Below are 11,804 nucleotides of genomic sequence, written 5' to 3'. Positions count from 1 at the left end.
GTGGGACAAACAGCACCAGAATGCAGAAGAGGGTCCTGAACTGCGTGTCTCGCAGCCTCTACTCCAAGGAGCTCAGAGGCCTCCTGTGACCTGTGCTCCAAGGAGGGAGGATGGTCCATGAAGTTGCTGTCTGTGGCAGTGAGATTCTTGTCCCAGGAGATACTTAAGCTGGTCTCCTCCAACACAAAGATGCTAACCCTTTTCCTGTTTTTATTCCTCCAAAAGAATCCTTTTTGTTTTGTGGTGGGGTGGGGGGAGCAGCTGCTCTTTGAAATCCAGGCATTGGCCAGCAGGGAAGGGCCCTGAGGCTCTAGGGCCTGGAGGCAGGCTGTTTAGACTTCAACCTGTCTGTGTAGCCCAAGGAACATGAGGCTGCCTTGTGCTACAGAGGGTGTGCTCTGGCCTAGAACCTTGACCAGGTTCTGTTGCTGACCTTAGACAAGTCCCTTTTCTGGGCCCTTATCTGTGATATGGCAGAGTTAGAGGGTCTGTGGCCATGAGCTCTTAGGAGTTTTCAGGCATCTGTGTCCAGACTTAGCCTCTCTCCATCGGGCCTAGCCTGACTTGGAATAGTCACTCAGTGAATCCTTGGGAAATGCTAGTGAGTGAATGAATGGATGTATGAATATGAATGAACAATTGCATGAATTGATAGTTAACATAAGCCATCACTCTGAGGTCAGTGTCTGATGCCTGTGTGGCAACAGCAGGGCTACCATGTATGCTCTGCACGACACTGGGGCATTGAGCACTCTGGATCTTTCACTGAGTGATTTATTTATGACAAAGCATTTTTGGCAAATGGTAGTGAAGGGTCTTGGACAAGGGGTTTCCCTGTATTAACTAGTTTGGGGGCAGAAAGAGATCTCAGTGCAGGGCAACAGAGTGTTTCGAGCTTTCAAAGATATGGGGGAAGGAGACAATTTGGAGAACACTGTTTACTAAAGTGGCTATGGGGGGTGCTGAAGCAGCAACCTGTAAGTGTGAGATGGAAACCACACACTCTTATGTGAGCACACACACACACATCAGATCCCAGTCTGTCATGTGTACCTAGAAGTTACTAAAGCAAAACTAATTTGGACTGAGAGAGATTTGATTGTATGCTAAACAAATTTCATCACGATTTTCATATGAAGAGTCTATTTCTCCCCAAATGTTCTCTGCTTTGGCTGCATGTTAATGTGCTCAAATCCAATCTCAAGTTCTCTGCCTCTTTGGGCGAGGCAGTTGTCCTGAGTGGCTTTCAGGAGCCTGGGTTTCTCTCCCTGGAGCTCAGAGCACAGAAAGAGGGCAGGGTGAGCATTACCATGATGAATGGGTGGGAAAGAAGCACTTGTTTGGATGAAGACAGCTGAGACTTTCCCAGGGTGGGAGCAAGGTCTATGGCATTGCTCGTGGAGGTGAGAGGGGGGGCCCTCAGCCATCTCAGTGGTGGGGTTGGGGTAGGGGCTGGCCTCACAGTTGTTAAGAAGAGATGATGGGGAGAAGTTCAGCTGGGAGAGAGCTGGGCCTGGCTGCTTGTCTCAGACTGAGCTCATGGAAGTGAGTGGAATTGGGGGTCCCTGATCCCTGAGGCCAGGAAAGCCCCTCACAAGTCACCTGTCCTGAGACTGTAGGGTGGGCAGCAGTGGGCAAATAACTCCATCCTCATGATGCCTTGTCACTGTCCACTCCTAAGTATCTCCAAGTAGGGATCCTGGAGCCTGCATCACTACCGTCTGGGAAATGGTTTCACATGCAGGCTGTGGCTTCTGCTCCAGCCAGTGGGTCCAGAGTCTGGGGGACCAGGAGTCTGAGACTGGACTTGTGTTATAGATGTTCCGAAAGCAGTACCATCCCTGTGCGAGCATTCCTGCTCCAGTCTGGTATAGTTCTGGGCACAAGAGTGTGCCTCCTCTCGTGTTTTCTCTGAGCCTCTCCCCAGCCCAGGTAGGGAACTACTCCAAGCACAGGCACATATTTCTCTGTCCACAGGGCCTGCCACGGGGCCTGGATCTGCAAAATAAAACACTGGCGAGTGAATGTGTAAGTGATTTGTTGAAGACTGCATAGTGTCATTGATAGTCAGTGTGTCATTGGCTTCATCCCTCCATAAAATAAACAGATATGATTTTAATCTCATAACAAGCCATCAGGTAGACACTGGGATCCAATTTTATACATATAGAAAGTGAGGCTAATGTTGGCAGGAAGTGAGGACACAGGGAATGGGGCTCAGGCTGCCTGGTTGTCTGACCTTGCTCTTACCCATGACCCTCATTGCAGACACCAGTCCTGACATTCACTCTCTAGATACCAAACTGTGGTTGGACACCTTTAAACTGATCCAGCTCTGGGGTCTCCTGGTCCCCGCTGGATTTGGGATTCTGGCATGCCTGGACCTATGTGGCCCTTGCAGCTTGGCCCAGGAAGCCAGAGCTCCTGGCCTCTGATCCAGTTTGTTCTTCTGCTGGGGACCTTGGTGTACAGCCTGCTCTCTCCCTCCCCTTCCCAACCTTCAGGCCTCTGCCCTGGATTTCTCTCCACCACTGACAACCATCAAAGACTCCTGTCTTGGCTGGCCAGCTTCTGAAATACTGAGACCAGCAGGAACCAACTGTTCCCTTAGTTGCCAAGAACCTTTAATCTCAGCACTAAATGACCTAGCCCCTGGGCCTTGTCTCTGTGCCTCCATCCCAGGCCTGCTCTGTTTGTCTCCCCAGCAAACTCTGTTTCTAACCCTGCTGGAGCCTATGGTGTGACCAGGTCTGCAGTGAAGGCCCTGGGTGTCCCTGTTCCCTCTGGATTTGTGTGTGGAGCAGCTTCCCTCCTCCAGGTATCAGAAAACTGGCCCTGGAGGAGTGCACCATAGGCCCTAGTGAAATGCCAGGATCTCGCTTTAGTGCCATAAGGAAAGAGGCTGCTCCCAGGCAGTCACCCGAATCTTACCTGACAGATGCAGGAGGGCCCTGACAGTGAGCCTGTCTTCTGCAGTTCTCCTTTGCTTCCTTCTCGGAGCACATTCTGCCTAATGCCCTCTCCTCTTCCCATGGGTGCCTCTTTTGCTCCCAGCTCCATGGATGGCACTAGTTTACTCTCAGACTGCTGGCGTCATTCCTTACAACATCCTGGTCCCAGACTATGACATCCCACCAGTTTCCTTGAGTATCTTCCCACCTCCTTCACTCCATTTTGCTTTACCCCACTATGAAAGGCCTACTGCCTGGACCTGCCATCACTCAGAGATACTTTTTTACTCCCAGAAACACCAACTTTGAAATGTCTGTGACCATGGCTCATTCATTCATCTGCACATTCATATACTTCAGCAACACTTGTGGAACATCTATGAGCTGGGCTCTGGGAATATAGCTCTGTGGGGTAGATGGTCCATCTCTGCCCATCACTCCCACTCACCTTGCCCCATCACCTCCCTCCAGCCCCCACAGCCTCAGAGCAATAGCCTCTCTTGCTGCCAGCCTCCACTTGGCCCCCCCATCTTTGCCCATTTGTTCATTCTACTTCTGGGCTCTTGTGTCCTGTGTGTTTGCCAATACTGTCCCTTCTTCCTGTAATACCCTACTCTTCATCCTAACAAGACCAAATTATATCTGCCCTCCCAGATCTTACTCTAAGGCCACCTGCTTCAGTCAGTGTTATAAAGTGAATTGTGTCCCTCTAAAATTCCAGTGTTGATGTCCTAATCCTCAGTACCTCAGAATGTGACTGTATTTGGAGATAGCATCTTTAAGGAGGTAATTAAGTTAAAATGACATCATTAGAGTGGCACTCAATCCATTCTGACTGGTGTTTTAATAAAAAGAAGAAATTTGGACACAGTTACAAAGGCAAGGCCATGTGAGGACACAAGGAAAAGACAGAGAAAAAAAACAACCCTGCTGTCACCTTGATCTTAGGCGTGTAGCCTCCAGAATAGTGAGACAACTTTGTTGTTTACACTGCCTAGCCTGTGGCCCTTTGTCATGACATACAAGTGAAGGAAGACAGCCAGAATGCCCTGTCTCCCCTAGGGCATGAGATATCTCTCCCTATAGCTTTTCCACCTCAAGTCAAGTCTTGTTTGCACAAACACCAGCAACAAGACCCTACAGTGTCCCCCCGCCCCCATCTTCCCCATGGTATTGGGAAGCAAAAGTCAGTACTCAGGAAATGCTTGTTGAATGAATGTGCCCAAGAGAAGCTTTGGACCAGCAGACCATTCAGCCTTGGACACATGCTGTGAATCATGTTTTGAAACATGACAGCAGGCCCAGCCTTGATGTTTATGACCCCACTTCTTGGCCTTCCTGGCGAGTTGTGCTCTCTACTCTTCAATTTATGGTCCTCTGATGTAGCCCCAGATGGATGAGGAGATTGCAAATGGCTTGTCTGCAAATAACTCAGGCAGACAGTGCAGGGGGTGGTTGTCCTTGGCCTGGGGTCAGCCCTCCTTACCCAGAGTCAGTGCCCTGAACCTGAGATGTGTCTCCTCTACCTTCCCCTTTGCAAATACTTCCAAGTTTACAGATAGGTCCCTATTTTCTAACAGTCCCTTACTGTCTATTTTAGAAATAGCTTATTTCTCATTTTTCTTTAAATTAACCCCACCATAAGACACCGAGTCCATTTTATTGCCATCCCCAGACCTACGCTAAATTGGGTGGTGTCAGCCTGTGGGGCTTCTGCATAGCTAGAGGAATATAGTAATGATTAGGATACCCTAGAAGGAAAATCTCAGGGAGGGTAGATGATGCTGAGCTTAGCCACCCAAGTCCCTCTGCACCCACCTGGGCTTGATATTGAGAGGCAGGTGAATTTTCTTCAAGGAGTTCTGAGGGCTGGGGTGGGAAGAAGACATCAGAGTGACGGTGAGGCCTCCAATGCCCAGTGACTGAGCCAAGGGTGAGCCAAACACTGGAGGGTACTGAATTCCTCAGAGGGACTAACTATCTACTTGCCATGTATTTTCACATGTAGAACAAAAGTTACATAGCTGTCATATTTTCCCAGGATGAGCTCCAGCTCAATATCAGCATGTGGGCTGTGGCCCTTGACCTCCATGTAAGGATGTGCCCTGGGAAGAGCCTGCCAAACCAGGGCCTGGCCAGGACTCACCACCTGCTGTGGGGTGCAGAGACAAGGCAGGCAGGCCTAGGTGGGGTGTCTATCCAGGCTGACTTCCCTATGCTTGCAGTGGGCAGCGTCATGTCTGTGTTCTGTGCCTCAGACACAGAAGCCTATTGAGAGTGGCTCCTCATTCTCCGTGAGGCTCTGCATGATGGGCAAGACCACACTGGAGGAGCCAAATTCCAAGGAGGGTTGAGGAATGCTGAAGAAGGGTGGTGCTTCCCTGGGGCCTTCTTGCCTTTCTCAGAATAGAGATGCAAATACCTGAGTGGAAAAGGGTGGCAACTCAAGAGCTCTTTATATTGGAAAGTAGTTGTTTTAATAAAATAAAGACAGTACAATATTTCCCCTTATTTTTCAGTAAGCAATACATTTTTTTTCAGTGCAATAAGCTGTTTAGAAAGGTGAGACCTATGTGATTTGGTCTGCAGGTGGCATCCGAGAATCTGGGCTTCCAGTGTACTGCTCCCAGGAACCCCAAAACGAGCTCTCATTTGTTTGTAAAAGCGCATCCTTGTGCCATCCAAGGCCATAGTCCCACTGGGCATCCTCAGCAGCTGTGTTGAGTGGAAACCCTGAGGTTTTCCTTATGCCCAGGCACTGTGTCATCCTAGTAGCTGCCACGACTGCCAGGCCGGGGCTACCACCATCTCCTTCTTCCTACCCTTCTGCAGACCAGCAGAATATTCTCCCCTTCTCGTCACCTACAAGGAGTTTGGTCTGGTTTCTGGGGAAGAAAAAGAATAGGCAGGAGTGTTAGAGTCAAGCCTGTGGTCCTGCTCATCCCAGTGGGCAATCAGGAAATTGCCAACATGGAAGTTTCAGTCAGGGACACCTGGAGCCTGCATCTTACCTCCACCTGAGGCACGGGAGGGAGCAGGAAGACCGGAGAATGTTTTGACCATGAGGGGTAAGGGAAGGTACTTTTGAACTAAGAGGGGTATGGCTCCCCAAGCACTGGGGGATTATCCAAGAAGCCTGGGCCCCAGGGAGCAGGGGGAGGCCCTGGCTTTTTCTTTCCAATACCTCTAGCTGCCTCCTGTCCTGTCCTGTGAGAAGTGTAGCCAGGACCCTATGGAGCATCTGACATTGGCTGTTCTACATTTGTTTAGAGCCCTCAAAAGGCATTTTCTGTAATGTAGGATAACTGTCACTTTAGATATTACAATTGGCAGTGGCCCTCAGGAAAAAGTTCCTCTTTAGGAAAGCAATATATTTTAATCTTTGGATTTCTTTATGAATTCATGGATATTCAATGAGAGAGGGCAGAAATGTGTGTGTTAAGAAACAATTTCTATGGCCATACATGGTCACCTGGCCTGAATCCTGTGCATGGCGGGCCCACCTGACCCCTGTCCTGAGGCTACTTAGGACCAGGCTCCTGAGCAGAGACACAGACTTTCCTAGGGTGGTCACAGCACCCTCTGCTGGAGGACTCGAGGAGCCAAGCTGTGGTTACCTGGACATGGCCAGAGCTGTCACTGCAGGGCTGGTCTTGCTGGGCTTTCCTGTCAAAGCAACACTGATGTCCAGCTCTCTGCACAGGGCAAGGTTCTTCTCCCACCTGTGGCCTGTGGGGATTGCATGAGAATGTAGTTAGAAAACCCAAGTAGCTTCACACACACATTCACGTGTACATCCACACAGAGGGCCGCAAACACATACACACATATTTATATTTGTGGTCAGCAACTTGTTAAATTGAGGGGGAAAATATACTTAATCTTGGCCTGTGCTGTTGCGAAAAGGGCCGCCCCAATTTAATTTGCAGGCTGTGATAGTTACATGTGCTGACGTGCTGCAGTATCCATTGTGTACCAAATTGGATTTGTGTATTATTGCTTTCTAAATTGCATGCCTAGTTCAGCAAAATTGTTCATCAATGTTTACTGGCTTTATGTTTAATAACATGCCCCACAATACCTCGCTGTCAGGAGGTAATGCAGCCCATAATTGCCTAGTAAAAATAAATTACATAAAGTTGGCTTTATCAACTTATCTAAATCCTCTCACACCACAGCCAATAATTAAATGCTGAGAATGTTTTTTCAAAAATATAACTCAATGATTGTTACTTTACTCATTTTAATGGCCGCATTTGGGGGCAGACAGTAATTCCTTCGATGTGGAGGGTGAGATGGCCAGACATGAGCTGGGTCTGTCCCTGTGAAGTCACTTGGCAGGAGTAAGGAAGAGGATGATGCAACTGCCCCAGCTGTCCCCAGTTAGGGGTGGGGGATGGCTCCTTGTGCATGCAGACAGGCCTGTACACCAGGAAAAGCATGTGCACTGTTTGTGTTTGTGGAAAAGTCCAAACAACCAGATTTCCCTGAGCACTTTTTATATACCAGATTGAATCAAAATCTATGAGGTGGTCCCTAAAATAAATTGTGCTCAACTGGGTTGGTCCTGCTGCCAATGACAAAGAAATAAATTCCAGACAGAAATTAGATTACGTGTGCACACACATGCACTGTCTTTAATATCTTTAAGGATCTCCTTTTTTTTTTGCCCCTTTTGACATTTGAGGAATATAGTAATATACACAACAGGAGAATACATATGCAAATATCCATGTGTCATGCCCAGTACTGGTCCTTTCCAAAAATACAGATTTGAACAATGTTATGAGAACAACAAGACCTCCATTGGCTTAGGTTTCTAGATTTGCATGTGGGTTTGCTAACTCTAACTTGTGGCTCAGCCTGATTTTTATGACTATCTCTGTGCCCTCCTGTCATTTTATCCTAATCCTCCTGTGAACTGTAACCACACCCTGGGACTTAAATCCATGGGGAAGTGGTGACCACAGGTCAGGACAAACAACAAGAAAAGGATATGGACCCGCTGGCCTGAAGCCAGCTTGTAAGTTCCCTAATGTCATCAGCTGGTATATTAGGGGAACAGTTTCTTAGAGTTCTGAGAAATGACAGTAATTACCTACATTTTTTGAGTAGATTCTTGTCTATAATTTTTTGTGTCTTCATCTCTATATGAGTTACGATATATAGAAAATACCTCCACCTGACAGAGAGGGAAATTAAGGGCCAGAGAAAGCTAGGTCTAGAACCTACTTTCCTGCTTCTCATCTCAGTAGACCTCATTACCAATAAACACAGCCTCACCCCAACTCTTGATTCTGAATAGAAACCTGTGAATCCACTGGCACTTCCAGAACCAACGTAGTGTCTCTGAGGTGCCCTTTGTTCATCTGCCCCTCCATGTATCCACCAACTCATCCAGCAAGCATTTTTGTCCGGAAATCCAACCATCAGTTGAGCTTAGCTTACTGGACCTCGATAGCTTCAGAAGAGGACAGTAGAGCTGTAGACTAGAGTGTCATGCTCTCATCCAGGTATCCCACAGAACTGCCTCTTAACCAGTCTAGAGAAGGAGAACCTGTGCTTTATCTCTTCCAAACAGGTGGAAATAGGGGAGGACATTTGCTGCCTGCTCTCCAAAGAAGAGCTGTGAGTTCTTGCCTAAGCCTCACCTGTCTTTTGTGAGATAGGCTGATTCCTTGTGGTCCTGAAGGGCCTTAGATATACTAGGACTGGTGAACTGAATGTGATTGTAAATTCTTGTGAGTTCACTACTCTGGGTCAGCCCAAATTGTTGATGAGGGTTCCCAGATGGCATTATTTTGAAGGAAATTATTCCCATGTACACCCTAGAACCTAGTAGGAGCTGAGTAATATCTGTTAGCTTGTGTGAAGAAAGAATCCATAAATCTACAACTAAATTAATCAAGGAAGTATGGAGTACATTTTAGCAATAAACTAATTGAATATGGTTACTCTTTTCCAAAGACAGCCCTCAGCAATCTGGAAAATTCTCTCCAGTGGTTTATTATGGGTCTGGGGATGCAGAACAAACCAGCAGGCCTCATAATGACAGAATTCTTATTTCCTAGTAGAATGTCTCCTTCCATCAAAGGCACCAAGAAAGATGTCTATGCTATGGACCAGAATCTTTGATGCAGACAGTACTAGGAAAGGTAGGTTGCGTTGGAAGAGGTGGTGGTAGGGCCATTGGGAGGTGGTAGTTGTGATGATGAGGTCTGTGCTTGTGCTCATTTTAGGGAGAAGGTCTGGTGGTGGTGGTGATGGTGGTTACATGATACTCACTACCTGTGTTGAGATGAACTGGCAGAGGTCACATCAGCTCTGGTGGCAGCTCAAGTGAGAGTGAAAGTAATCATATGCTTCTGGGTAACTTTGGGCAAGTTACTGAACCCCTCTGTGCCTTAGTTTCCTTATCTCTCATATGGCTGCCATAGTAATATCTACCTCATAGGGCTGCCATGAGAAGTGAGAGAATGCATGGCAAGTGTGCACAGTGGAACTGCTCATGGTCAGCTCTCGCCCTCACAGCTCTGTAACGATGGTGACAACAGAGCCAGTGGTCATGACTGCAGAAGGTAGAGCAGATTTTCTTACTTCAGTCACCTCCTCTGCAACCCAAAGAGGGCTCTCCTCCAGAAGAGTGGTTCTCTCACTTTGGCATACTTTGGGGACTTGATAGACACAGAAAGTCTAACAACTCCAATCTTTTTCCAGGAGTTGGGTTGAGAACAGAGCCCGGATTTACATCTCAATAAACCTCCTGGGTAATGCTGATGCAGACAACCCCCTGAGCCAAGTTGAGAAATTTGTCATGGGGAGTTGGCTGGGTTGAACCAGAATTAAAAGGGCAGTCTGGGGCCTATGGAACCACTTCTTATCCCTATGGATAAGGCAAGGCCCCTCCCTGCTCCTGTCTTTATCCTGGCTCTCCAGGCAAGTAGCCAGCTGGACCCAGGCCCTGGGGGTGAGGGGGGGGAGTTTGACATTGAAGAGTCCTCCAGGCAGATGGAGATCATCAGATTAAGCTCTGCAAGTTGTGTCCCTCTCCTGATACTCAGGAGGCCCTGACAATTGCCACCACCACTGTTCACACATCCAAGCAGCACCCCAGAGCTTACTGGTCCCTGCAAGATGAGGCAGGAACTCAATAGAGCTTCTCCATGTAGCTTCACTTTCCACCAGTGTCTCATAGTAAACTGTGTTCCTGTCTCCCCAGTCCTTATCAATGGCTTCCCTGGGCTCTGAAAGCCTGGGTGGAGCCACAGCCCTCAGGCTGAGGAGGGGAGAGATGGAGGCCTGAGTAAGGCAAAGGCACCTTGCATGCACCCCTAGTAGGACAGTTACCTCTCAGGCTGGCAGGCTGAGCCGAGGGCTCCTGTGGGGCTACCAGCCCAGGAACAGACATCTTCACATCCTCAGTCTTCCAAATCTGCCCAGAAAACAGATAACACCATGGGCTGGGGAAATGATCCTGTCTGTAGGCCCAGGGCCCATCCCATCCTTTCATACCTGGGGATCCTTCAGGGAAGGGGTGAGGGCATGGCACCTTTTCACCTCTGATAGTAATGGATTCTTGGGGAAAAGATTACTTAGGCTCCAGCTTCCATGTGCAAAGGGTTAGCCAAATACAGTTGCAGCTTGAACGAGTTTACTCTCCACCCCATGTGCATAGTATATCTCCCCCCCAACCCCTTACCTGCTGGGATGAGACTCAGCAGCCTGTTTATTATCATTTTACTTAGCTAATTCCATCTTGTCCCTCTGCCATCATCTCTGGAGGCCTCCTTCACCACTCAGCCACTGGGCCTCCCTGTCCTCTGTATCTGGCCCTTAGTCTCTAAGAGTGCTGCCTGGCCTTTAGTCACTCAGGCTGAACACATATGTCTTCTCATTTTGCCGAGTCTGGACTTTCTGCCACTGAAGGACAAGGACCAGCTTCCATTTAAATGCTGCTGGGCCATACCAAGAGCTCAGTTACCAAGCTGAATGAGTGGTGGGCCCATGGAAGAAATGCACTTCATGTTCAGCCAGCCAGGCTCCTCTGATTGACCCATGGTGTGGACCATACCCCACTTCACATTCCAGCCAGCTCAGGATACCCTGTTTTCTGCAGAGACTCTGTGTCCCTTACAGCCCACAGATGGGGTCCTGTAGAGGGACTTCTCAGGGGACCCTCCTCAGCCTTGTCTCCTGTTCACTGGCCCCTCAGCCAGCATGGCCTTCTCCATATTCTGTGAATTTTCCTTATCCTCAGAAATCAGTTGAAATGCCACCTTCTCTGATGTCTCTATTGATGTCTCCTGTTGGTATGTCCTCCATGTTATCCATTCTGTTTCTTGAAGCATCATCTCCATGGTTACTCTGAGACTGAGAGTGGAGGACCTTGAAGGGCAAGGCCAGGTTGGCACACAGCAAGCTCTCAAAAATGCTTGTAGAATTCAATGGGCATTTTGTTGAATATCTTGTAGTATTTGATTAATATTTCCTTTCATAAACTGTTAAATTCAATTGAGAGTTTTTTGAGTAAGCCTCTTAGTTATTTATCTTTATTCATTCCTTCATCTTTGCTGTCAGTATCAGAAAAGTCACCTATATTTTGTTTTTCCCATCCAATTCTTTCCACCTCAGTGTTTCTCTTTCCTTCTCAGTTCCTTGATGGTCTCCCTCTTCATGGCCCTCCTCAGAGGACCCATGGCACATTTTGATTATCTTAATCATAGAATGAGCCACATACATGTATTTTCTGTTTGTCTACTCTTCTAGAATGTGAGTATCTTGAAGACAATGACATGTTTATCATTACTCTCAGTGTGTCCTATGGCTTGCATAAAGTGATTGGCACAGAGCCAG

At 47.9% G+C, this 11,804-nt stretch overlaps 1 protein-coding gene across 3 annotated transcripts in view; it reads right to left on the bottom strand.

Annotated features, from left to right (window-relative positions):
• Positions 1–745: 745 nt before the first annotated feature.
• The window catches only part of WDFY4 (WDFY family member 4), a 353,171-nt gene continuing 342,112 nt past the window's right edge, over positions 746–11,804 (bottom strand). For 2 of the 3 annotated variants that reach the window (XM_045196058.2, XM_053922799.1), the window contains exons 60-62: positions 10,299–10,383; positions 6,569–6,680; positions 3,727–5,836 (exon numbers count right to left, since the gene is read on the bottom strand). In XM_045196058.2, the coding sequence (XP_045051993.2) occupies positions 5,770–5,836; positions 6,569–6,680; positions 10,299–10,383 (264 nt within the window). In that variant the 3' untranslated portion in view covers positions 3,727–5,769. Of the gene's footprint in view, positions 1,999–3,726; positions 5,837–6,568; positions 6,681–10,298; positions 10,384–11,804 lie in introns of those variants that run through there. The other variant, XR_008426691.2, reaches the window with a different exon arrangement.

The sequence above is a fragment of the Desmodus rotundus genome, chromosome 4, assembly GCF_022682495.2.
Source record: "Desmodus rotundus isolate HL8 chromosome 4, HLdesRot8A.1, whole genome shotgun sequence".
Classification (NCBI taxonomy): Eukaryota; Metazoa; Chordata; class Mammalia; order Chiroptera; family Phyllostomidae; genus Desmodus; species Desmodus rotundus.
Note: the sequence above shows the minus strand (reverse complement) of the source record. Positions and strands in the feature narration are given on the sequence as shown.